The 26863-nt window shown below is 28.0% G+C and overlaps 2 protein-coding genes across 3 annotated transcripts in view; one reads left to right on the top strand and one right to left on the bottom strand.

Annotated features, from left to right (window-relative positions):
- Nucleotides 1-14788, top strand: part of LOC107441414 (cohesin associated factor B pds5) — a 38541-nt gene extending 23753 nt beyond the window's left edge. For both annotated transcript variants that reach the window (XM_016054664.3, XM_016054663.3), the window contains exons 22-30: nucleotides 579-712; nucleotides 2741-2864; nucleotides 4520-4724; nucleotides 5553-5667; nucleotides 6948-7077; nucleotides 7686-7808; nucleotides 8395-8451; nucleotides 9989-10179; nucleotides 12498-14788. In XM_016054664.3, the coding sequence (XP_015910150.1) occupies nucleotides 579-712; nucleotides 2741-2864; nucleotides 4520-4724; nucleotides 5553-5667; nucleotides 6948-7077; nucleotides 7686-7808; nucleotides 8395-8451; nucleotides 9989-10179; nucleotides 12498-12879 (1461 nt within the window). In that variant the 3' untranslated portion in view covers nucleotides 12880-14788. The remainder of the gene's footprint in view (nucleotides 1-578; nucleotides 713-2740; nucleotides 2865-4519; nucleotides 4725-5552; nucleotides 5668-6947; nucleotides 7078-7685; nucleotides 7809-8394; nucleotides 8452-9988; nucleotides 10180-12497) is intronic.
- Nucleotides 14789-15537: 749 nt separating this feature from the next.
- On the bottom strand, nucleotides 15538-26852 carry LOC107441415 (deoxyribose-phosphate aldolase). Its single transcript, XM_016054665.4, has 7 exons — nucleotides 26696-26852; nucleotides 25605-25714; nucleotides 23210-23357; nucleotides 20985-21215; nucleotides 17286-17417; nucleotides 15955-16067; nucleotides 15538-15873 (listed from the first exon to the last, which is right to left on the bottom strand). The coding sequence occupies exons 1-7, from the start codon at nucleotides 26736-26738 to the stop codon at nucleotides 15670-15672; spliced, it is 981 nt and encodes a 326-aa protein (XP_015910151.1). The 5' UTR covers nucleotides 26739-26852; the 3' UTR covers nucleotides 15538-15669.
- Between the last annotated feature and the right edge of the window lie 11 nt (nucleotides 26853-26863).

Genomic DNA, 26863 nt, shown 5'->3' with positions numbered 1-26863 from the left:
CCAATATAATTTAAAAAGTAATATTACTGATATATTTGCTATAAATCACATAACAGTATTTATTAAAAGAAATGAAATATTAATTTATATTCTCAGTAGTTTTAATTTGCTAAACCAGGTAGTTTTTCAAGTAGTAATTGTTTCTTATGTGAGCTGAGGAAAAATATAATTTCCAGCTTTATTTTTTCAATTGGTAATTTTTTTTCCCACTAAATGTTGAGTATCAATGTAATCGTTTTTATAATAATAGATTAGTACACAATTGTATGTCAACACATTATTTATTACCTTAAACTGTCTGGAATTTATTATTAAAGGGTTGTGCTTGCGTAAAATTTACCATCGTAGAAATTCAGCTTTTTTGCGTTTTGGCTAATCTCATCCCTGAGTATTTCAAGTATAATGCAGCATTTGGTATTTCTACTTTAGTGTGCTTGATCCTAATGTATGTGTGCCCTGTAAATTAGATTTATAAGAGTTACTAAAATAAGTGAATATACACGATATGTACTGAAATATACCGAATGTATCATAAAACTTTTAATTGTTGCTAATTATAATATTGTTCTATTTTTTAGGTTGAAGGCATGAAAATGATTGTTAGGTGGTTGTTGGGCCTAAAAACTGCATCGCAATCTGCTGTATCTACTTTACGCTTATTAACGACTGTGATCTTACATAGAGGTGATTTAATGGAAAAAGGACATGTTTCGTAAGTAAAACTGCATTTTGGCATGATAGAGACCATCGCTAATGTGAATTTTTAGAATCCATTAAAAAAAGTAAAGAAAAAAAGAATATAGATTAGTCTTTAAAACTAATCTTAATGTGAGAGGAAAAATTAACTATCGAAATCTGACAAATCATAGTTGAGGATGGCACCATCAAAACCTCTTTGATTGTGGGTGGAAACAAAGTACAGTTGAAAGAGAATTGTCATGAATGGTTTAAAGCTTTAACTTGCAATTAGATAGGTTTTGATGTTCTATACATCCCTTTCCTGATTTTTGATCTGTGAGATTTTGATCACATTTTTTTTTATCCTTGCTTTGAATATTAATTTGCAACCACTGTTGTGATTATTTTATGTGTGGAATTTATGGATTTAGATTTTAACAATATCTGTTTAGCTTGATCTTCATGGAATGTACTGCATGATGTATATATCTAAAATGTTACATATCATGTGCATCTATCATTTGTTATATACAAGGTCCGGCTATTAATTTCCAGGACTGAGGTAACTGTAGGAGAAAGAAAAGCCGGAATATGGCGCTTATGATTGCATATTGAAGAGTGTTTTCTTGCGCATGTGCAGTGCAGTGCAATCGGCGCCAGTGAGTGAAGTGAGTGGTTCTCGTGGAAAGGCGCTTTAAAACGGAGCTCTTAAATTCCTGTTGTCGAAGTGAAATGGAGCAAAGAATTAACATTAAATATTGCTTCAAATTGGGCAAGACAGCTGCAGAAACCTACAAATTGTTAAAAACAAGTTTATGGCAAGGAAGCATTATCTCGCTCAAGAACTTTTGAATGGTTTAAACGCTTTTGAACGCGAAAGCGTGGAAGATGATCCGCACACAGTTCAGCTGCAGTTCGCACGCAAGCCGGAAGCAATTGAAAAAGTTCGCATCCACACATTGCGTTTGCCTGTGAGGCGATTCTTAGCTCAGCCTGGTGTCGTTGAGTCGCAGCATCCACCATACTCGCCAGACCTAGCACACACTTTTTCCTGTTTCTTAAGCAGAAAAATTCACTGAAGGAAACAAGATTTCAGGATGTCGAAGCCTTCACGAAAACTGTAACGTCACTAATAAAGAGCATTCCAAAAGTGGACTTTAAAACTTCTTTCCGAAATTTGTACAGCCGAGCACAGACGTGTATTACGGCTGATAGGGATTACTTCGAATAATATTAAATGGCTAAGTGTTTAACTTTTTTTTCTTCTGAGTTATTCCATGAGTCCTGGAAATTAATAGCCAGACCTTGTATGTTACAGTCATATTAAATCAGTTGTTAATAATAATTGGTGATTGTTATTGATTTTTACCAAGTATGTTTGTTTTAAGTGATTAATCTTTTAGAATTGATCTCATTTATCAGTTATTGTTAATAATTACGCATGAAGTTTAGTCAATGTAATAATTTTCAACACAGTTGGCTAGAGATTTATAATATGCATGTGTAATGTTATTTTCCAGCACAAACATTTAGACAATGTCAGTTGCTTGTTTTCTTTGGATGCAGACACCAGTTTTTTCTGTGCGCTGGAACCATATTTCAGAAACTAATAATTAATCTTTTGTTGTGATATTAAAATTTATAAACTCAAGATTTCAATACATATAATGATATATATATTGAACTTTTAAGGTATTATTTTAAATTAAAACATGAGTAAAAATCCATAATTGGTGTAGTCATTTATTTTTTAACTCTCCTAATCTCTACCATGGCAGATTTCTTATCACAGTACCTAGGCATAAAAATTACGTTGAAATAAAAGTGGTAAATAAAAATTATATAAAGTTTCGATAAAATAGGCCTATTTAATCATTCATGAGACTTTACTGGCAGTTATTAATAATTACTCATTAATGTTTATAATTTATCAGGGTTACCAAGAAATGGAGCTATAAATGACAATTAGCTTTATTATTTTAAACGTAAAACACACATAGATGTATATTTATATATACTAATCTTATAATCAAAGTCTTATTCTTTGACATTTCAATTTCAGACCATCTGAAAAGTCTTGGTTGAGATTGACTGCTGCAACTTGCATGCTTAAATTGTGTCAAGAAACCAGTTATTCTGAAGTTATCAGCCTAGAACAGTTTCAAGTATTAGCTCTTATGATTAATGTGAGTAATCAATTTCCTAAATTATTTGTAAACATAATGTGATTTGTTCAAATTTACACTTAAATATTAATGAAAAAATACATGTTTAACATTATTGAAAATTGAGCATTTATTATATATTTTATGATTGTTTTATTTTATTTATTAAATTTTTCTTTTACCATTTCATTACCATAATTCCAACTACCAAAAGTTTATTTAAGAGTTTTATTTTCTGCTCGATAAAGTTTTCTGAGAATAATATTTAAATTATTTTTTGATAAAATTTATGTTGGAAAAATCTATAACTAAATATAGTTAGAAAATAGTTTTTTGAAATTAACTGTTTATTAGTTGCTCAAAGAATTGTAGTTATTTATTTAATTCAAATTAGAGAAAAATAATTAAGATGATTCGTAACCATCTTTTATATATTTTAATTTTTATATATCTTAAATTATTTTTATGATTATAAAAATGCTTTATAGATTTTAAATTTTAAGTAAATAATTATAATTTATTAAATGTTTTTCTCGTATTAGCGACAAAGTGAAAAGCTGAGTTTGATAAATTAACGCTTCAAAAACATTAAGTAAACTTAAATTCATAAACAGCAAAAAAAAAAAAAAAAAATGAATAAATAAAAGAAATAATGCATTTTTTTTTCTGACATTGCAAAATTAGTTACATTTACTCCCCACTAATTAACAAAACTAAATGGAGTGTGTTTCAAAATATTAAGTATGAAGAATTGATTCTCCATTATTATTTTAATTTAAATGCTAACATGAAATTAATGATATAAAAAGTAAAATTATGTATGAAGGAGTCATCACTCACTTATCTAAATAATACTAAAAAGAAGACTGGTTATTTGTTTTCTGACAAATAGGGCACCAAAGTTGAATGCCTTAATGTTAATCTTTTTGCGTTCTTCACCATATCGCAAGAACTTTTTAAATTAATTGAAAATTTTTTGCATGCAATTATTAAATTCATTTATCGGAAGACAATTCCACACAAAGCATAAATTTTAGTTAATATTTATTATTTTTTATTGATTAAAATAAAGGTAAAAAAAAATTGAGTTATAAGCTGTATAATTTTTTCTATCATTTTAAAATATAAAATTTTACATGGCAAAGAATGAAATTTGACCGAAATTGGTTGAACAGTTGCTAAGAAATCAAATTTTAAAAAAGTCTTGTTATTAAAATTTGATTTCTCAGGAATTATTAAACCAATTTCGCTCAAATTTTGTATTTGATCTTGTAAATTTGCATACTTTAGAATGATGTAAGAAATTTTATACCTTACAATTCAATCTTTTTTTTGACAATTATTAAATAAAGTAATTAAAAATATTTCTAAACTTTATTTTTTTGCATGGGATTTTATTTGGATAAACGAATTTTATAATTGTGTGCAAAAGTTTTTAAATTTGTTTAAAAATTTCTTGATATAGCAAAATCAGTAAAAAGTAAAATTAACATAAGGGGTCCAGACTTTTGAAACGCTCTCCTGACCAAACTATTGAGACCTTATTTCCAATATCGCGGCTTCCCCCTCTTTTGGGGGTCTCAATTCAAGGTAGTCCATTTTTCTTTTATACATTCATAAATAAAGTTGTTTTTTTAAGTGAAACTTAATAAATTTAAATGTAACTTTATATGTAGGACGAATGCTACCAAGTTCGTGACAGATTTTCACAAAAGTTGCACAAAGCTTTGATGCTGCTAAAACTACCATTGGAGTTCATGGCCATTTTTTCACTTGGTGGTTTGGAAAAAACTCGTGATTTGAAAGCACAATTCAAACAGTATCTTCTAGCAAACATAAATAAAAGGAGGGACTATTTAAAGCAAAACCCAATAACTACTGGTAAGTGACTAAAATTTATTTTTAAATGTTTCACATAAAATGCATTTTATGAAATAAATTCAGTAGTTCATTATTTTTTTTCCCTAAAGCTCCTGTTTTGATTCATCTTTACAATTTGTAACATTGTTTAAAATTTAAAATTTGGTAAAAACAAAAATAATAAGTTAAACCTCTGATGGATTGAGCCCAAAATATACACTATGAATTTTTTAAAGCCAATTATGCACTGGAAATATTTTATTGTTCTCTATTTAGGCATATCTCTATAATTTGTAACAATGTTTGAAGTTCAAAAAATTAGTAAAAACCAAACATAATAAGAAAAACTAAGGGATTTTTTGAATTTTGAACCTAAGGTGTACACTATGAATTTTTAAGCTTCGCAATGCATCAGAAATAGTTTATTGTTCTCTGTTTATACATTTACTTATAATTTGTAAAATTATTTGAAGTTTTAATAATTAGTGAAAACAAAACATAAGAAAAAACCTAGGGTGACTCTTTTGAGAACGAAGTGCACAGTATGAAATTGGTATTAATTTAAGTCTGCTTGGCATAATTCATAATTTCTTGTTCTTTGTTAGGAATTATATTTATACTGTTTAACATTGTTTGAAGTTAGAAAATTGGTAAAACAAAACATAATAAGAAAAATCAGGATTTTCTTTTGAAAATGATAATTTTTGAGGTTTATTGCATAAGGTGAAAGCTATAAGCATTTTAGTTTAGTATGCTTCAGAAATAGCTTCTTGTTCTCTGTTAAAACATATCTTTATAGCTTTCAGCATTTCTTCCATTGTGCTTGAATTAATATATTTTTTTTTCCAGCAAAGTTATTCAACTACTTGCCAGACTATGTGTTGCCTTATACAATCCATTTGTTAGCTCATGATCCAGCTTTCAAAAAAGTTGATGACATTCCTTCTTTGCTTAAGCTAAAAGAGTGAGTTCTTTCTTTTTCTTTCGTAATGAAATTCTTTATTAATTTAAAATTTTTTTAAATTGAAATTTGTTACAGTATTGTTTCATATTTTTCTGAATAAAATTTGTGTTTTATTTTATACCTGCTTGTCGTTTTGTTCCAATATCATTAAAAATGTAATTGCTCATATTAGCATAAATAATTCATTTGTGTTTATTTATGTAATATTTTGCTATAAATATAGAAACCAGTAATATCCAAGTTGAATAAAATAAGATTATAAAAAATATTTTTTTTAAAAATATTCAAATTCAGTTTGAAATTTAAATCTCAATAATTTTGTCGATTCCATTTCAATTTTTTTGAGTTCAATTGCTCCTTCAGCTCTTTTTTGTCTCTGATATAAAAAATAATTTTCAGAACTTCAATGAACCAATGACATTTGAATCTATTACGTAAGTGTACGAATATATGTGAGCAGTAGTTAATAGACTTAGGGGTAGCAGTGAGAATTGAGAACCCTAATAAGGCTAAATATGCTTAAATTTGTTTAATGCTTAAGAAATGCTAAAAGTTATGCTTAAATTTAAATATTCTTGTTAAGAATAGAATCTTGTTAAGAAAGTTATGCTTAAATAGAAGGGCAGAATGGGAAAACTTCTGAGGAAGGCCCAGGCTCACAAAGGGCTGTCGTGCCAATGCTGATGATGAAATAGGCCCACTAGGGATTTCTAAAATTTTAAAACTGTGTTTGAAATGGGAGATTTAAAAAGATGTAGCTAATAAAGCATTGTTACTTATTAGTATTTATAGATGGATTATTTTATGAACTTATTATTATGATTATTTATTTTTATGATAACATTTATTTTTATTTCACTTATGTTTTTAAGCAAATTAACCAAATAGGCTAATGTTAGACAAGAGCCTGTCTGAACACTGAATGCCACTAATAATAAATGCTTTTGTTGATGTCATACTGCACAGAAGGACAATGTATTGTCTTAAATTATTATGCTATCATTTTTGTTAAGAGCCTCTCCTTCATGACCAAACTCATCTGTCTAAGGATGTAGACAAAGGTGTAATGTTAAAAATGCTTCTAATCATATTTATTTAAATTTCCCAATTATATAAACTTGGGATTAATATTTACCCTAATTGGCAATAATAGTAATTTGCCTACTTGACAAATAAAGCACTTAACTTTACACCTGTGTTTATATAAATTGTGATATCAGCAAGTAATTTTATGTTTTTTATTTAAATATTTTTACTTTAATTGTTGTTTAATTTTTCAGCTGCTTATGGTTTTTATTGGAACCTCTTATGAAGCATGAAAATTATAGTTTTAGTTTTTATAAGAGACTTCTGGAAGCAGTCAAACAGACCAAGGATAAACAAGCTCCCACTGATGACATAGCAAACTTAGTTAGTAAAATATTTATTTTTTAAAATGTCATCTCTTATTTAAACTATTGCTTTGCTTATAGTTATAAATTTGTTAGAATATTATCTTGTTATTATTAAATTTGTTGGGTAAGGTTTTTCTTATCTTTCAGAGTGAGAATTTTGATGTAGAGTATTTTTTCTATAGATAAGAATCTTTATATATAGATATTTATGTGTATTTTATTATATAGTTAAGAAGTTAAATATTTTTAGTGAAAACAGTTGACTTTTTATTTTAGCTTAAATATAATATTTAATTATATCCAAGTTTTATTTTTTGTAGCTGTGTCGTTCCAACACTAAGTTATTATTATTATTTTTTTGTATTCTAATTTTTTTTAAAAAAAAAACAGTTTTTTTATTTTTTATAGAGAAATAAAGCTTGAAAAAAACATTTAACAGTTAATGCTATTATATTAAGACCTTAATGGCATTAAGGTTTGGCCTAGTGAAATATAAGTTACCTTTTTTAAAAAAAAAAAACCTGAGTTACTCATATGCATAGATCATATTTATTTCTCAAAAAATTTAACGAGAGTGTTATCAATATTTGTGATTCTAAACCTTGGTTCTTATTTTATTTTCAGAAATTGTATGCTGTGAGTGATCTAGCTATGAGTATAATTATCTCAAAAACTACTAATTTTGTTGTAAAAGAATTTCCAGTTGAAGCTACTTTGCCTTCTAAACTATACACAGACCAGGATAAGGTAAGTTTGAAACCTATCAGTCACATATCTGAAAATTCTAAGGCACCGATGCAAAACTTGAGAACAGGCCATAACCTCTCTAACAGTTCACAAAAATAAATTTTAAATGTTTTTTTTTCTTTTCTGTGAGGCTTTTTGAGAGATTTCAAATAAATCGACTCTTTTGTTTATTTTGATCAGCTCGACTTTTTAAAAATAAATTTATGTATAAATTTAAAGATTAAATTTTTTTTTAAAAAATAAGGCGCACATACGGAATTGCTGGTATTGAATGTGGGCTATAAATTTCAAGAACGGGTTATGAGAAACAGAAATTATTAGTACAGTTTTGTATTACAATTAGTGAATTCCTTTTAAGAAAAAAAAATCGAGAACATTCACAAGAAAGTTCATACTTGAAGTTATATTTTATTGGAGTTTTGGTCGAAAAATTTATTTTGTTTAAGTATTTTACGATCCCTTTTTTATGTGCAGGAGTGGCATTCTCTGCCATTCCTGTTAACTTTTGCATCTGTGTCTTAAGTTTTGTTTGCTTTTTTTTTTAATTCTGTTTTATTGTTGTGTAAATATTTTTTTTCCCTTCCAGACTTATATTAACTTGAAAACCTATCTTCCTCCAGAATTGATTGTTAACCCTCCAAAGGTAATTTTGTTTTATGTTTGACATTTCTAAAGCTATATGGAAATTTACAAAATACATCCTCAATATTCTATTCAAACCAATATTACATATTATATACCCTACCAGAGTGTCAACAATTTAAATCAGTAATTTATTTAATATTGATTGATTTAAAAAGAACAGCGATTAAGATGATTAATCCTTCTAAAAATATTAAAAGCAGTAAAAATAAGATTAATACAAACATAATTTCTTTTCAAGCTAACAATGCCAAATGTACTGACTAATTTTTATAAATTGTCATTAACGATTAAAAAAAATTAATGGTTATGTTAAAAATATGCAGATAACCAATATTGGGTGTGCTTCTTATATATTTTAATTGCTGTCAAAATGCATATGTAAATAGCTAATAAGTAAAATAAAAATTCTGTAAATTTTTTCAAATCAACTCCACAAGAGGAATTTATAAGTCATAAAATAAAAAATGTTGGATGCATTACCTTAAAAGATGTGGTAAGAGGATAGAAGTTTGTTACGAAAGTGTTATGCCCTACTTTTTTAGTTGTAGGCCTGATAAAAATAAAATTATTTTCCCATATCGAGTCTACTTGAAAAACATTGTTTTAAAAATTGTATTGTTTTTTCTTCTCCTTTCTAATATTGTTTCTATTTATGTTGCAATATGGTCGACGTTTCGATTGGGGACAACTTTTGCTTGCACCATTTCAGGGACAATTGTAATTGTATCATGCAGTTAAAATTTATTACTTGCTAGAAAAAAGGTGTTTTAAATATTAATTGCAGCTAAGACAACCATTCTGGATGTAGGTGTCAGTAAATGCTTAAAATTTGTAATACCACTCTGTTCATGGCACCAGTTAAAATTATAGCTTTTTAGTTAATAAAAAAAATGGTCGGGATTTTGATTGATTGTTTAAATTTTCTTTACCGATAAAATGATAAAATTCTGCTTGTAGCAATTAGTAAACAATCGAAACTTGCATTGCTCCGGGTTCAAGTTCTAGCTTGTGCTTACTAGCTGAGTGATAAGTGGTTATAAATTTGATTTATACTGAATACTGGAGACAGTTGAAACTTTCATTTTCACCTTAATAAAAAAAGTTTGTGTTAAAATTTGAGCTATTCGGAAAATTATTGATAAATTCCCTTTAGTAATGGTGATATTTTTTTCGTTAAGAAGTTAAAGAGTGTTTGTCATCCAGAAAATCGACCTTACCCAGGAAAAAAACCAGATTAAAATTTTAGTTTTCAAGCTTGTCAGAAAGTGGCCAGAATAGTAATCAATAATAAATTCCCTATAGTGGTGATAAAATGAATTAAAACTTTCTTGTATCAAGAAACAGTTTAAATTAGAATTATTAAGCAGAAGAGGGCTCCATTTAAATTTGAGCTTTCTTGCTAGCTGGAAAGTGTCCAGAATTTTCATTAATGATAAATTCTGTTTGTAGCAGTCAGGAAAGTTCTGAAACTTGTGTAGAGTTCAAAAGAAAAAAATTATTATTCCTGACTCTAATTCATTACATATAAATTACAGAAATCTGGCCTTGAATTGGAGATGTTGTTTGCAAATGCTCGAACTAATGCCAAGAAAATGGTCATAGCCGATTCTCCATCTTTGGAAGACCAACAATGTAGCAGCCAAAATGTATATGATGTAGACAGTGTCATGGCAAATGAAGAATTGGATGAAAACTTTGTAGATAGTGACCTTCCACCTCAACATAGGTTTGCTAAAATTATCCTTTTCTTAATCATGTTCTTTTCTTTCTCATTGTCTGCAATGAAATTTAAATACTAGTAATTTTTGTATTAGTTAGGAGTTCCTTAATTTGAAGATTCAATAACATTACAAACAATGCTTTAACATCATTTATTATTTTTTTATTGATAATCTCTTATTTAAATATGGTTAAAGTAGAAAGCATGTCGTGTAACTATTTCCAGTGACTCCAAATACTAGTTATTATGGTCTATGAGAGTTATAATCAATTCTACGGAACAGTTAGATTGTGATAGTTTTTCCCCGCCATTTCCTCCCCTGTTTTCAAATTCCTATGCACATAATATGATTTTTGTATGGAAGTTATTATTTTCTTTTTAATGAGCTCTGATTAAAGTCTTCCATTGCAAATCCATCATTTTCAGATTGCTTTTCAACAGCTCTTTATAGTGTTTTAAGCCATTTCCCTAAGATTTATAAAATTTCTGATATATAAAGTACAACTGGCAGTTTACACATTTAAGTAATTACTTGTCATTTTTTAAAAATCCTTTTTCAGTCCTTTATTCATAGTTTATATAAGTTATAATCAGGGAGCTTGTAGACTACTTGGAAATAAAAAAGTCTCCAAGGAGTACTTGGAACTACTTAGATTTCTAATTTAGTCCTTAGATTATTGTGTTGCATAGATGAACTTACTAAGTACGCTGATGAATTTGCTGTCCAAACAGGGAAATTAAATTATATGACTTAGCTGTCGAAATCTAATAGTTTAAGAAAAACTTTAAGAGGAAAAAAAAATTTAATTGCAAGAGTTAGAAGAGAAAAATAATAGCAAAAAATGTTTATGTTACATGTTACAAGAAAACTTAATTAATAATTTACTGTGATTTTTTTTTCTACTTATAAAATGCCTTAGATTTTCTTATGTATTCAAACTTAAAAATATAAGATTGGTAGGTTTTTATGTTACTCCTTAACATCTGTACTTTAACAAGATTTATTAAAATATTTGAAACTGGAAAATGTATTTATGTGTAAAAGTGATAACTTTACTTATTTTTCTTGATGAAGTTTGACAAAGTCTAAATTTAAAGAAAAGGGCTAGAAAAAATATGCAAACTACAAATTTTTGCAAGTTCCTTATAATAACTGCTTTTTAACTAAAAAAAATGCCTAGTTATCATTTACACAAAGTTTTTTAATGTTTGATAAGTCCTTAAAATTTTGGACTCCTTGGATTTCTTCTTCTGATCTCTGGCTGTAATTTTTTTGGCGTGTCCAAATTTCAACGATTCCACTTTAAATCTAAGCCATTTTCGTTTTTAGTTCATTTCCACTTGTTTTTTTTAATTCTCAAATTTTTTATGCTGTTATTACGATACACGAATTTCAGATACGAGTAATAATTTTTTATGCACTCGGTTAGCAATGATCCCATCATAAATCATTGGTGTATCCCAATCTTTTTAGCCCATTTTCAAATTCCGATATTTCTAAAGCAGTGTAAACATGCGACTTATTCTGTAGTGAAGCTACCCTTTTTGCTGGTAATTTTTCAACAGTTACTGTTTGTCACTGTTATAACATTTATTTATAGTTTTCCGGTAGTTATTTATTGTGTTAGCTACCATTTCCACCTAGTTTTTAATATTTTAAATACAATATTATTGTTATTATTACACACAAAATAAGTCCGAAAAAATAGTTAATTTTTAATTTTAATTGCTAGTTGTTTCATGCCTTAAATTTGCCCAAGCATATTTCGTTAACTACTGAAAGTTTTCTCGGTTACTACTGTAAAAATCTGATCAGAGGTTGGAGTCAATATTGTATTTATGCTAATGAGATAATTTTTGTTATATTGATTATTAATATCTATATAAAAATATTATTTTCTCTAAGTCCACTTTATAATTGGTAGTTTTTCAAAATTCTCTTTTATTTATTTTATTAATTATTTTTTTTCATTTTGTGTCTGTTAGTTTATGCCAGAATTCCACACATAAGCAAATTAATAAAAACATAGTTATAAATGTATACATATAATTTTTATGAATCAAACTCAAACTTCCTGTTATATATATATATAAACCCAGGTAAAATCGAGGTTTATAAAACATAATATGAGCACAGATTTTTGCTATTCATAATCACTAACTATTAGTAAATATATTTCAATTTGTTATTTTGTAAAGTGAGTTAAAATTTTTATATATATAAAATTTTTTTTTTAACCACTCGTAGAATATGTCTTTGTAACTAATTTTTATCTGCTTTTCATTTGCCATTTGTTCAATTAATTTCTTATTTTCAATTTTAGTTATCGTGTTGAAACTACTGATAACATGACTATAACGGAGCTGAGGAATGTGTCAGCACCCGTCGTCAACTCCAACACTGCCGTCAAACGTCGCAGAGGAAGACCGAGGGTACATCCTATCGCACCTTCATCATCCATTCAATCTTCCAGTGAGAATGAAATTTGTGAAAACACTCCTCCCAACTCTGTAGATAAGAGAAAAGAAAGTGATACCGAAAATGAGACCGAACCAAAGCGACAAAAAGTAGACGAAGACAACATGGATGAAACTCGAACGAAGTATCAGCAGTACTGGGAAAAACACTGCACGTCTCGCTCATCAAGAAACTCTGCTAACAAAGCTGATAAATCTGGCAGATCAGATGAGCAGGATAATCGGTAGACTGTGAAAGTTAAAAATCATTTCATTTATACAGAAGTTAATTTATGAATTCTTTTTTTTTATTTTAACTGTTTTTGTTTATTCATGCATACTTCCAGACTGTTAAAAAAAAAATAAATCCTTTCATTCTTGAACTATTGAAAGACACTATGCAAACATTATGTATATCATGTTCTCCATCAAACTTCTAGAATAAATGCTATTTTAAACTCCAATAAAAAGAAATCGCTACTTTGTCCTATTTTTTATTTCAATATTGTGAAACTTTTGTTTTTAAAGGAAAGAAAATCTGTAAATAAGATTTTCTTTGTAATAAAAAAATAAAACTTGTTTTTAAAACTATGTTGCTCTTAATATGCTGTTTTTATTAAGAAGTAGTTCAAATGGGTTAGATCAGATAATATCAAAATATGAGCATATTAGATTTAGTGGGATATAAGAAAATTGTTTTATTTATACATATGTTAGATTATACTACTGTTTCTCTAGCATTATTTTTTTCTTTAAAAAAAATTTCAATCTTGAACTATTGGATATATCATGTTCAAGGGGGCCACTCTTCAGTCTTGAGAAAAAATCAGTAGACTAAATTTTCTCAACTAATACTTTTTTTTCTCCATTTGTTTTTTAAATTAAAATGTGTTTTTATCCTTAAAAATTTTGTAAATATTCTCTGTTAAAAATATAATAAATTGTAATGAAAACATAGTTATTATTCATAATTATTGCATAATTATCAAGTAATGATGTCACAACGAAATGAAAAAATGGGATTGATGCTTCAATTACACAAGTATTCAAAAACATAAATATTATGCAAAAAAAAAAAATGAGTGTCTTCAAACAATGCTTTAGTGCCTGCTTGCTTGCACAAAATTTGTACCATGTGTCTAAATTTGCTTCAGTTTTGGTTTTACTCCTAAGTTTTGAAAGCTGATAAAAGTTAAAATATGGTTGTTGTTTTTTAAAAAAAAAATTAGAGAAAGACAAAAATAAAGATGGAAAAAAAAAGTAGAGATCTGAATAGCTTTATGAAAAAAATAGTGATTTATTATTGCGGTTAAAAAATTAATAAAATGAGAAAAATTTTTAAAAATATAATCAAATTCTTGATTTAATATATGTGCCATTATCATAAAAAGGTACAGATTTCCGAGTCAGTAAGCTATAAATTTCTGAAAATTCCGGTAAACAAAGTTAGATCATATTAATTGGTCAAAAAATAAGTTCTGTTTTAGAGTGGCACCCACACATGTTCTTCTTCAGACTTAAATAAACGAAGAACAGAATGGCCACATAAGAGAAAAGTTAAGGAATGTAGCTAAAATTCTCACAAGTCATGGGAAAAATTTATGTGCAAGGTTCCTAAAACATGGGTTTTTATATAAAAAAAATTGGTCTTATAATTTTTTTTTTAAAATTTGTTTATCTTCAACCTTAATTTTCACTCTGCAGGAATAAAATTGAACTGTATTTATTGTTTTGCTTCCATATTATTAAACTTGATACTTTCTTTTTATTTTAAATTAAAGAAAATCTCAAAATAAAATTCTTTTTGATAAATCTATATCATTAAATGGATCTCATATTAAAAGGTTAAATTTTTTTTATTTATACAGAAGTTACTTAAAGGATATTTTTATGGCTTTCTATCAAGCAGACAACCTTCCTATCAATCTTGAATAATTTAAGAACTCTGAATATTTATGGCAGTGCTGTGTATTGTATATCATGTTCTCCCTCAGATACTTTTCTAGAATGAACACCAATAAAAAGTTTAAAAATTTATTCTTTATGTTCTATTTTTTATTTTATTATTGTAAAACTTATTATTCCTTTTTATTTTTAAAGTCAAGAAAATCTGTACAGAATTTTTTTGTAATGAAAAAATAAACTTTTTCTAAAGTTATGTTGCTTTTAATTAATGTTTACATTATTGGACACTGTAGTAAAAATGGTAAAATAGAAAAATTTCATTTGCTGGTTTTGTGACAGAGATAATTCTATATGATTCTTTTGTTGTATTTTCATTTTGAGGAATTTTGTAGCACACTTAGCAACACTTTTTGTTTAAAATTGGAGAAATGTATTGCAAACTTGTTATTAATAAGGAAGGAAGGATGAAAAACATCAAAACCAGTTTGATTGCTGACTGAAACTTGAAAGGTATTTCTAAAAATCATCATTCAACTTTTTATTTTCTCCATCAAGCAAATAGTTCTTTAATTTCACTTTCTTTAATAATGATTCGTCATATTTTTATAGTGCTTTTTTTTTCTAACTTAAATATTAATGTTTACACTTACTTTATTTTTGGAATGAATTCAAAAAATTTATTTTAAATCTAAAAATTTATTTACAGTTGGCCGGTGTACAATGCTGTGCTCATTAATGAGGTCAGCATCATACTGGGGGTTACAAAATTGTGGGAGTGTTGACCTCTATGACCCCATTGGCTCACAATGGATTATTGGGAGAAAGCTTTTTCTGTGATAACATAAACATCCTAAATATCATGAAAAATGGGTGGTATCTTTTGGTTATGCAACTTAGAATTAAACGTTATTTATACGTGCAAAAATAATTAAGTTGCACCTTAAAGTGTGCTCAGCATAGATTCATACATTAAAAAGTGAGAAGCAAAGGTAGGCTCAGTAATTATTATTTTAAACAATTTTTTATTGAAATATTTTTTAACATAAATATAATTTATCTTAAAATTTATAGAAAAATATATTTTTTGGCAGGAATATGGCTTTAAGATTGGTATACTAAATAAAAATATATTATTTAAAAAGGAAATATATGCTTAGGTGCATAACAACCATATACAGCTTGATATAGACTTTGTTCAATATCCCCTAACAAACTACTGGCACCAATACGAAATAAATCTGGAAAAAGCCATTTTCTTCCTAATTCCATCTTCATCAATGATTGCCACATAAGTACATCTTTGGAAGTACGGATTCCTCCAGCTGGCTTGAAGCCAACCTGAAATATAATTAGTTTTATGTTAAAATATAAACATAGATTAATGTAATTATATAATTATTTTTTTTAAACAGCACATACCTCATATCCAGTTTCAAATAGATAATCTCTTATGGCTCTGGTCATAACGAAACCAATAGGTAAAGTGGCATTCACCGATTCTTTACCAGTAGAAGTTTTTATAAAATCAGCTCCTAATAGATTAGATGATTAAAACATGGTTAAAACATTAATCAAGTGCTTTAAAAAGTCAAAACTAAAAAGGTTTTATTTATAACAGATTAATTTTTAATGCTTATAGCCATTAGGAATCGCTAGTCTTTTGAGAACAATGAACAAGAAATGACAATTTTATTTGATGAACTACAAATTACAGCACAAATTCATTACTTTTTTTAAAAAACTTTTTTATTCAAACCTAGATCATAATTGACAGATAAATCATATAAAGCAGACACACTAGAATTAGTGCTAGAATATTTAACCAAAAAAATTATACCACATTTTTTTCACCTTTTACTAGTTAATTAGACTAAGGTTTAAAAAAAAAAAAGAATTTTTTTTCTAAATAAAATACATGAAATGTAAATTTTTTTTTCCGTACTTTTTTTCGTTTTCACCATTTATCAGAATGTTCGAAACTTGTGCAACAGGTGACACTTTCATTGGTATCTTGAAAAAGGTATCCTTCGCAAAACAATTAAAGGAGTTCATCTGATCGCTTCAAAGCTAGATTTTAGTTTTGAGTAGTAAAAACTAAGGATAATTATTTATTTTAAAAATATATAATCAATTAAAATTATATAAATTATTTTGAAATATTTTAATATTATTTAATGAATGAATTAAGAATGTGTATTTAATGAATGAATTAAGACCTTTAAGCAGAACCCCGAGACTTAAAAGAAATTTACTAAGGATAATTATTTATTTTAAAAATACATAATCAATTAAAATTATATTAATTATTTTGAAAATATTTTAATATTATTTAATGAATGAATTAAGAATGTGTAATTGAATGAATTAAGATTGTGTATTTAATAAGTGAATTAAGAATCTTTTTCATCGTGCAGTTTTAACAATACTAGTCTTAAAATTGGGTTTTATGTCAGACAGTTGAATTTACAGGGCTTAAGTGGCGTCAAGTCTAGTTCATAATTTGATTTCATTGTATGCATAAACTGAAAACGAATGAACTGAAAACCTGTTCTCATTTAAATAAAAATTAAAAAAGGAAAATGAACATTGAGAATAGTTATGAGATCAATATTGAATTACTAATGAAAAATAAATTGGACATTTATGAATAGCTTTATGCCAGAGAAACATATGAATCAAAACTAGCACATTTTAACTCTAGTTCTCCCAGCATTAAATGTGTGCATATAAGTGTTATAAAATGTCATTACCAGCTGCCATACAAGCTACACTTGCTTTATAAATGTTTGAATAGGAACCCAATTCTCCTGCAGCAATAATTGTTTTGAGGGATGCCTCTGGACCACAAGCTTCTTTCATTTGTTTCACCTGTTCATACAATTCTGAAACAAAAGGTGGAAAGATTAATTTTTGTTTAATAACAATAAAATGTCACATTCTACTTATAATAATTAGACTCAAATTATATTTTATAGTATTTGATTTTTTACACCATATTGATACTTGGGGTTTTTAAACTTGGTGCATATCATTTTTAAAAAGTGCTTAAAGGTGCTCATTTTCGATTTTCCTTATTTAAAAGCTCTTACAGGTGCTTTTTTCATTCGGTGTTTTTAAAAAGTGCATAATTTTCTCTTTTCAAAAATGTGTTTTTTTCCCGTTACCATGTCCATTTTTGCCATGTATTATGCAAAAGCGTGCTTTTCACATTGTTTTATTCAACGTTTTCACAATTCATTTCAGTGTACCGTCAGTCCATAGCGTATGAAAGCGCCAGTCATTTTACATGTCTGATGAAATACTTGCGAGTCTGTATGTGCATTTACTGAGCTGGGTTCGATGAGATTATTGCCTTCTCATGTGACACTGCTGCATTTTGCAAGATATTCCCAATTTCTGACTTTTCCTCCCTCTGATATCGAACCGAAAAATCTCTCGATCATTTTATAATGGCTAATACAATCAAGAAAAGAGTTCTTTGTCAGAAACTAGTTATTTTCTCATGATCATATGAAGTCTTTGAAAATTATTTTGCATTTTGTCAATGTATATAGTGCTTAAAAATATTTTTTGAGTGCTTAAACAGGGTTCCCACTCTATGATGAGATTGAAATTCAAGGACTTTCCAGGACTTTTCAAGGACCTCAACAAAATTTTCAAGGACCTTAATCTAAGACCAATTTTAAAAATTATTCTCTTCTATTTTACTAGAAGCAACAATGCTTGTTGTGGCAATAATTAATTTCAAATATAATACCTAAATGCTTTGCCTATATAGAGAGAAGAGAGTATATGTATTATGGACTAAAATTTATATTTTTTTAAAAACAACCCTACTGGTTTTACATATTAATTCACAAAATCATTTTCAGCACAATCTATAACTAATGGTAATGAGGTGTTAATGGTGAAATCCTTTAATCCTGTGTATTTCCATGTGAAGGCTGCATGAAAGACAGAGCTAAATCTTAGGTATTCCATATTCCATGACTATTCCATAACCCCCTCCTCTCCTCTATTAAACATCGTTTCTGAAATTATTCATCCATAATTTACACAACCTTCTCTAAATGTTATGCAGCAACAATTCTTTCTGAAAATAAAAATTAGAAGGAACATATCCCATTTTCACCATGTTTAAAAGCATTATTCGTTATGTGTAATCCACAACTGCCAATGAATATGACCTGGTGGGAATATTTCTCTTTTAATTCACACTGAAGCTTCTAATAGAATTTCCAATTGACATAGGGTCCATCCATGGATAATTGAAGTATTTTAGAGAGCTTTTAACCATCATCCATGCATTTGTAAAAAGAGGACAAAATATTTTCTGCAGTTCCATGACCCATAAATTGGGAGGTAAGATACTTAGTGCAAACTTTATTATCAATTCCTTACCATAATGTCCATCTGCTTAGATTGTAGAGACTGATTTAACGTCTCATCAAAGAGTACAGTGTAGCAATCAACATTCTTCAGCTCATTTATAAGAATCCCTTTGAAGTATAGTGCCAATCCAAAGGAGCCCAAATAGGCTCACTTTGTGGCACTACAAAAAAATTGTCTCGCTATACAGCTATCAGCAAACATTTTGGAGAACAATTTACTAATCCCTTCACAGGAGTTACATGAATAATTACTAGTGATGCACTTCAGACTCCAGAGAATTTCAGCATCAAGCACATTCCTTTTGACCAGATAAGAAGACAATGTTACCTCGGCCACTAAAGTTTCTGTTTCACATGGGGCACACGATGTTGAAGGAGTATTTACACCAGATGAATTAGATGTTGATGTCTTTGGAAAAAGAGAACTCAGGGCATGAGACTGCTTTTTTGTTTTACCTTTCTTTCATGTGTGATTTCAGAGCAGATTCTTCCATTTTCGCGATATCGATCTCCTTCATGCATAATCGGCACTTGGCTCTGAACTTCTTTTCGGGCATCGATAAAATCCATTCTTTATAAGCTTGATTATCCATCCATTGGGGATTAAAATAGCACTTCCCAGGCATAACTAGTCTAAACTACATAACACAAATACGAAGCCGTGCCTTTGCGAATACGCTTTACAATAAAGTTTTGAAATGACGCAAACGTAAGGACAAGTGCGGATGGTAAAACGGCAAATTTATTGAAAACTACAAGGTACATATTGTTACGAAATTCGAGAGTATTCCAGTTTCGATAAGAAAAAAGAAGATCTAAGCATATGCGACAGAAGATGAAGTGGAGTCTCGCCCCGAACGCATTGATTGTCTGCTGTGCTCCGCGCGCTTGGCAGACACCAAGACGCTAAGCCCGGTTAGAAACGGTGGCGTTAAAAACCACGTGAGAGAGCTCCGGAACAAAACAGAAAGAATGAGAAAGATCCGCGGGTGTTTTATAAAAAGGGCCGTCGGCAGTATTGGACAAATTCAAGGACCTAAGATGTTTTTCAAGCACTTTCAAGGACCTAAATTTAGCAAAAAAAAATGCAAGGACTTTCAAGGACCGTGGGAACCCTGTTAAAAAGTACTTAAAAGGTGCTTTTTTTGTTGAAAGATTTGGCTACGCACCGTGTTTAAGCATATAGAAAATTAGGGTTTCTTAATTATAAAGATTTTCTTCAAAGTTTTCACAGTCTTCAAAAGTTCCTAGAATATTGCAGAATTATCAAGTATCTTATTTACAAAAAAATCATGTAATTGAAAAAGCATCAAATAACTTTTCATGTTTTCAAATATTAAAAAAAATAGTCACTGTTCTTTGCATCTGTGCTATTATTAAATAACTTAAAAAAAATCTCATCAGAACTGCTAAAGAGTTAATTATAACTTTGTTTTAATTAATACAAGGTGTGTAGCGTTTTTAAAAGGTGCTTATTTTCGATTTTTGTTCTTTAAAAGCACTTAAAGGTGCTTTTTTTCATTGGGTGTTTTTAAAAAGTGCTTAATTTCCCATATTCAAAATGAGATTTTTCCTTTTACACGTTGGATTTTCCCTTCGAATTATATAAAAAGACACAGTTCACATTGTTCTATTCAACGTTTTCACAATTAATTCAACCCAAATCTATTTCGGCGTATTGTTAGTCCGTAGTGTATGAAAACGCCTTTCATTTTACATGATTCAAAATTTCATGATTTCTGACAATTGTCGAAAACAATGCCAATTTTTTTTTTTTTTTTTTGACATGACGGTTAAAACAAGATAAAACCTTCAATTGTCAAAAACTTTCCAACACTGCCTAATTATGATTTTTTTTTAAAGTGCTTAAAAATATTTTTTGAGTGCTTGAAAAGTTCTTATTTTTTGTTGAATAATTTGGTTACGCACCCTGTAATAATTTTCTTTTAAAAAATAACTCGAAAATATGAATTGATCAGATAAGTCACAAATACAAATCTTAAGAAGAGGTAGAAGCTTAGAGAATGAAAAAAAGATTAATGTAAAAATTCCAGATACCTTCCCAATCTCCTTGTAACACCAAGTCTCGACTAATAACAACATCTATTTCTCGAGCTCCATCTCTAACACAACATTCGATTTCGGAAAGTCTAGTTTCCATGTGATATTGCCCACTTGGAAATCCAGCAGCAACCGATGCAATTGGAATGTCTGCATTCAGGCACTTAAAGGTTTTTGCACAATCTTTTATTCTTGCAGGGTAAACACATACTGCCCCAGTATGAAATTCTAAAATATATAAATAAAAAAAGACGGAAAAATTATTGATTTACATTGATATTTTAATTTAAAAAAATTAGTCTGAGTGTTAAATAAAAAACCAACTATTCAGACAGCATTCTTAGTAACATTTAAAATATTTACAAATAAATAGTTTGACATAAAATATTTGAGATATGGAAATTCATACTAAACATAATAAAATATTTTATAAATATATGTAAAAAGCTTGGGCAAGAAAAAGATGAGCCACACAGTTTCCATAGGTGACATTTTTGTATCAAACTTTTCCTTAGTATTATTTCCAGATAAGTACTTAACAAGTTTCTGGTATTTCCACCCGATACCAGATCAATAAACAGAAATACTTTATTATCTAAATAGAGATAGTGGTGCTTTCAACAAAAAAAAACAAAAAAAAAAAACTGCATATTGAACAGTTTAATTCATTCGGGATATCATTACATTATATATATATTTACATACATAAGTATTACTTGTTTAAAACCTATTATCATTTTGAGCTTTTTTTAAAAAAAGTACAAAGACTACTTAGAAAATTGCTGGAAACTTTTGAAATATTTAAGATATTTTAATCAAACTTTTTTCATTAGTTACCAAATATGATTAACTACAAAAGTATGAAGAAAAAAAAAGTGAAAATTTTCCAAGCATGCGCAGTATAAGAAAAACACACTTTAAATACTCATATCTTAGACAGTTTTTAATGATTTTTTTTAAAGTTCAAATCAAAGTTCAAGTTTTTTTTTTCAAAAAAAAATTTACTTTCCACAATAATCTCTATAAATATTTAAGTATAATAATCTCCATAAATATTTAAGGTACGTTTACGAAATTTTTTTGTGCTTTTATTGCAAATAACAACCATATCAATATAAGTTATTACAAACTTATTGAGGCATAGGGTGTTCAAAATACTTGTTATTATCGGTCTCTAAAGCCTCTAAAAGCTTTAATCTTTATTGTTAAGTATGAAAAATTGCATGAAGTAAATACCTCTTAAGTTACAAAATAATCCTCTATGTATTTGAGAAATCTATAAAAATGTTTAAAACTAAAACTTCCATTATTGTAGGGTAGTGTAAAATTTTCTTTTTATTGCAGAAGTTTCTTTTTATTTTATTATAACTTTAATAAAAAATGCTTTAAGATAAAAGAAAATGTGTAAAAATAATACATGCATATTATGTGCATTGAAGTTAAATAGTAGGTTATGTTGAAGAATAAGTATTCAGACTGAAAACTTCAGAATGTTACCAGCATATCATATGTTGTCATTAAGATAAAATCAATAATTGAATTATACTCTGTTGCTAGTAAGGAAAAACTGCGTGCATCTAACTGTACGCCAAATGGACACTAAGCTCCCTCAGCAAGCATATACCAGCATCACCAATTCTTGAAATAACGTTGTACAGCCTTCTTTTAGCTTTCTTTCTTAAATCGTTTGAAATGAGGAAAACAAAATTTATTGAATAATCAATTAATTAATAGTAAGAATTAATAAAAATTTCATCTAAAAACCATAACAAATGTACATCTTTCTATTCACATTGAAAGAAACTGATAAAAAAACAATAAATATTTGTTTTTTTTTTTGCAGACTAGTTTATTCTACAGCGAAATAAAAGTAAAAATTTTAATCCAATTCAAGCATTCTCTTGCAGCATCATATAGTTGTTTCTCTTTCAAGAATGACTGTTCTTCTTATTTATTGAAATATTTTGCATAGACTAGGATTCTAGTTAAACTTTGAAACTATAAGCTGTTTTTAATAATTCTGCCATATATATATCGTAAAAAATAGCACAAATTAAACTTCTATTTGACGTGTTTAACTTTTAAATTGTTTTGAAAGCATATTTGTAGAATCTGATAATGAAATAAGATAGAACTACTTGCACTCGCGGATAATTACTTAAATTTTATACTACAATGATCTTTTTTTAACTTGCAACGGAGTTTAACAATGTTAGTATTACCTTTTGCCTCAATTCCTAAGTTCAATAGCAAATCAGGTTTTATTGGATGTAATGCTTTGTAACAAAGTCGTTCAACATTGCTAGGTGTGTCATCAGCATTGAGTGTTGTTAAATCGAGACATGTGACAGCCCTCAACAAATGAGCTAACTAGAACAAACATATATAAAATAATATTAAATATATGTTCATAAACAATATTTTAAAAATAAAAACAGAGGGTTAAAAATGCATTTGAATATATGAGATTATCAGCTAGAAATAAAACAGTTATAAATATCTAGAAATCAAATAGTTCATAGATAATATATAATAAAAGATTATAAAAATCAAAATTATAACTATCTGTTGGAATATAAATATGTAACATTACACTTCTGAATAAATTTAAATTTCCAATTTGATTTTCCTGACAAACTTTCTCCCAATACTTGATCCAGGAGTTCTCTTGTTTTCTGGATTGGGTTCAAAATTATATGGCTACGAAGTTGAACATTTAATAGTCGCAAACTCTAAATTGGAAGTCAGCATTAGCATTAATGTAACTGAAGCTACCAATCAGTTACACTACAAATAAGGAGATTTTCAAAAGGGGAAAAAAGTGAAACAGCAAACCTGTGTAGCATAAGGTGTAAAATAAATAATATTTATCATTACACCATAATAGAGATTAAAAGAGAGTTATGTGTTCATTTACTTCTCACACATTACACATCAAACACAACATTTATATAGCTCAGCTGATCAGTCAAAATATTATTTTTTCCCCTCAATAAAATATCAACGAATCTGTTACAAGTACTAGAATAAACTAGCATTAAAATTTTATCACAAAAATTTACTTCTAGAAAAATATAATTTTAAACACTAGTATACATTATTGAAAATGAGTTAAAACGTAAAAGCTTTGGCTGTTTAAAAAAAATTACTTTTGATACACTCTCTTTAAGTGTAAATTTTATAATTATGTATAGTTGATGTTTACGATAGACAAATAAAATTAAAGTAAATAATTTACAATACTACATAAAACCTGCAAATAAGGCATCTTAATAATTAAATGGTTAAATAACATATTTGAATATAGGAAAACTTAAAAGAAAAAAAAATACATAAATATTTTTCTTACAAAAAAATACATAAATATTTTTCTTACAAAAAATTTAATTATGTGTAGATGAATGGTCAATAAATGCATATGTCATATGTAGGCTAATTAAAAATATGCTTCCCTGCAAACTGCTGATGTTACTTTCCAGTGCACTTAACAAATGCCGTCCTTAATTTGCAAAATAGGAGTTTTTCCAATTAGTCTACAACATATATAACTATCCGTAATTACTACATGACATGACACCTGAAGTTTTAATATAATTATTTTATATCAAACAAATTAAGGGATAATCCTTGTTGTTCATTGACTTATAATTGATTTCAAACAATTTACTAATTTAAAACTAAGAACATACACCTTGTAACATTTTGGTGCTTCATAGTATTTATTAATCCCTCTCTATTACTGCGTGAACACGGGCTGGCTCAAGTGGGATTTTCTAGAACCCTGAACCAGCTTTGGGAATTTCTCCCACATCATTCAGGGCATCTATATTCAAGCTCTATGGCAAAATTGCCCATGAGCAATGGCTCAACTCGGTTCAAATAATAATAAAAAAATTAGGTGAATTTACCTGAAGCCAGTTAATAGTGAAGCACTTTTTCTTTCAATAATCAGCTATCTTAGTTATATATCTACTATTTACATACAAAAGAAAACATGACAACAAACATAAAAATTTTTTTTAAAAAAAGCAAAAAAATTACTAGTAATGCTTTTACAGGGTGCGTAGCCAAATTATTCAACAAAAAATAAGCACCTCTTAAGCACTCAAAAAATATTTGTAAGCACTCTAAAAAAATATAATAATTAGGCAGTGTTGGAAAGTTTTCGATAATTGTCGGTTTTATCTTGTTTTAACCGTCATGTAAAAAAAAACCTTTTGGCATTGTTTGTTAAAAATCATGAAATTTTGAATAATCTAAAACGAAAGGCGTTTTCATACGCTGTGGACTGACAATACGCTGGAATAGATTGGGGTTTAATTAATTGTGAAAATTTTGAATAGAACAATGTGAACTTTGTCCTTTTGCATAATTCATAGCGAAAATCATCGTAAAGGAAAAATTTCATTCTGAAAAATGGAAAATTGAGCACTTTTTAAAAACACCCAATGTAAAAAAGCACATTTAAGGGCTTTAAAAAACGAAAATCAAAAATAAGCACCTTTAAGCACTTTTTAAAAATGCTACGCACCCTGTTTTAGTAGAATAGTTCTTTTACAGCTCAATGAGCACAAGAATAATTTCAATTGATACAAATGCAAATATGAAACTGTTCACCTCTCCATTTTTATCCAGTTTTCTTTTACCTAAAATTGAGATACCACTTTCCAGTGCTGGTACGTTAATAGACACATAATTTTTAGATCCCCAGAGTTTTCTACAAACATCTAACAAATGGAAGAGAAGAATCAAGTAAAAACAAAAAAGTACACTTAAAAAATTAAAGTTGGAATTAAATTATCTTAAGAGAATGTGAGAAAGTTACTAAAATAAAATTTTAAAAAAGAAAAGACAAAAAAGCCAAAAAAGTTTAGTATTTTTAGTCCTGTTGCAGAATTTTTTCGAGCTTTCTGCGACAAAACTCTCCAGCACTAATATTTTTCTAATTTAAGATAACAAAAGCGCTATGTTTACGAAAAAAAACTACAATATTTTTTTTAAATATAATATATATGTATCTATACATAATTTTTTAAAATTAAACATGTAATAGTTTCTTATTGCAATATTAAGGGTGATATTCTCGCATTGTGTTGGTGGGGGGATCGCACAAATTATTTTGTTTTTATAAATAATCAACACAATAAAATTTTTTTTCAAAATAATGAAATCGTTAGTAGTAGCTAGAAACACACACATACAAAAAACAATCCACAAAATTTATCTAATCTGTAGCCACTTCCAAGCAAATATCTTCTCGTTAATTTTTTTTCTTCTTAAATTTGCTAGTTTAAAATCCATTAGGCACCTTGGAGATTGTAGTTGGAGCGAAAAATCACTTCATTATTGAAAATATGTGTTTTCAATAATGAAGTCATTTAAATAACATATACCTGATCTACGTTCCGCCTTAATAAAAAGTATCGGAACGTCGTGCTCGTCTCATTACACTTCTGAACCTAATAATGATATGGCGAAGTAAGTCGCAAGTCAAAAAAATTATAAGATGAAAAATAATTATAGCTCTTTGTAGTGATTTTAATTTTTTCAAACAATTGTCGATTCAAAAATCAATTCAAAAGATTGTCGTGAGAGTTCACGGTCTAATTTAATATTATTTATAAATTGGGGAATTTTTATATTTTATTTTCATAAAATTTGTTTTAATTATATCATTAACAGTAGGAATAGAATTATATAAAAATTACCAAAATCAGTCCCTAAATTTGGATGTTCAATCGATTTCCCCATCTTTTCATTATCTTTCGCTTTGTTGACAAACAACAAGCTGTTCTCTTCTCTTCATCTTCAGATTAGGATACCCGAAAATAAGTGCTTAAAATCACCAATGCATTAAAATCGTTGCCAAGAAACTT

Source organism: Parasteatoda tepidariorum, chromosome 4 (genome assembly GCF_043381705.1).
Source record: "Parasteatoda tepidariorum isolate YZ-2023 chromosome 4, CAS_Ptep_4.0, whole genome shotgun sequence".
Taxonomy (NCBI): Eukaryota; Metazoa; Arthropoda; class Arachnida; order Araneae; family Theridiidae; genus Parasteatoda; species Parasteatoda tepidariorum.
Note: the sequence above shows the minus strand (reverse complement) of the source record. Positions and strands in the feature narration are given on the sequence as shown.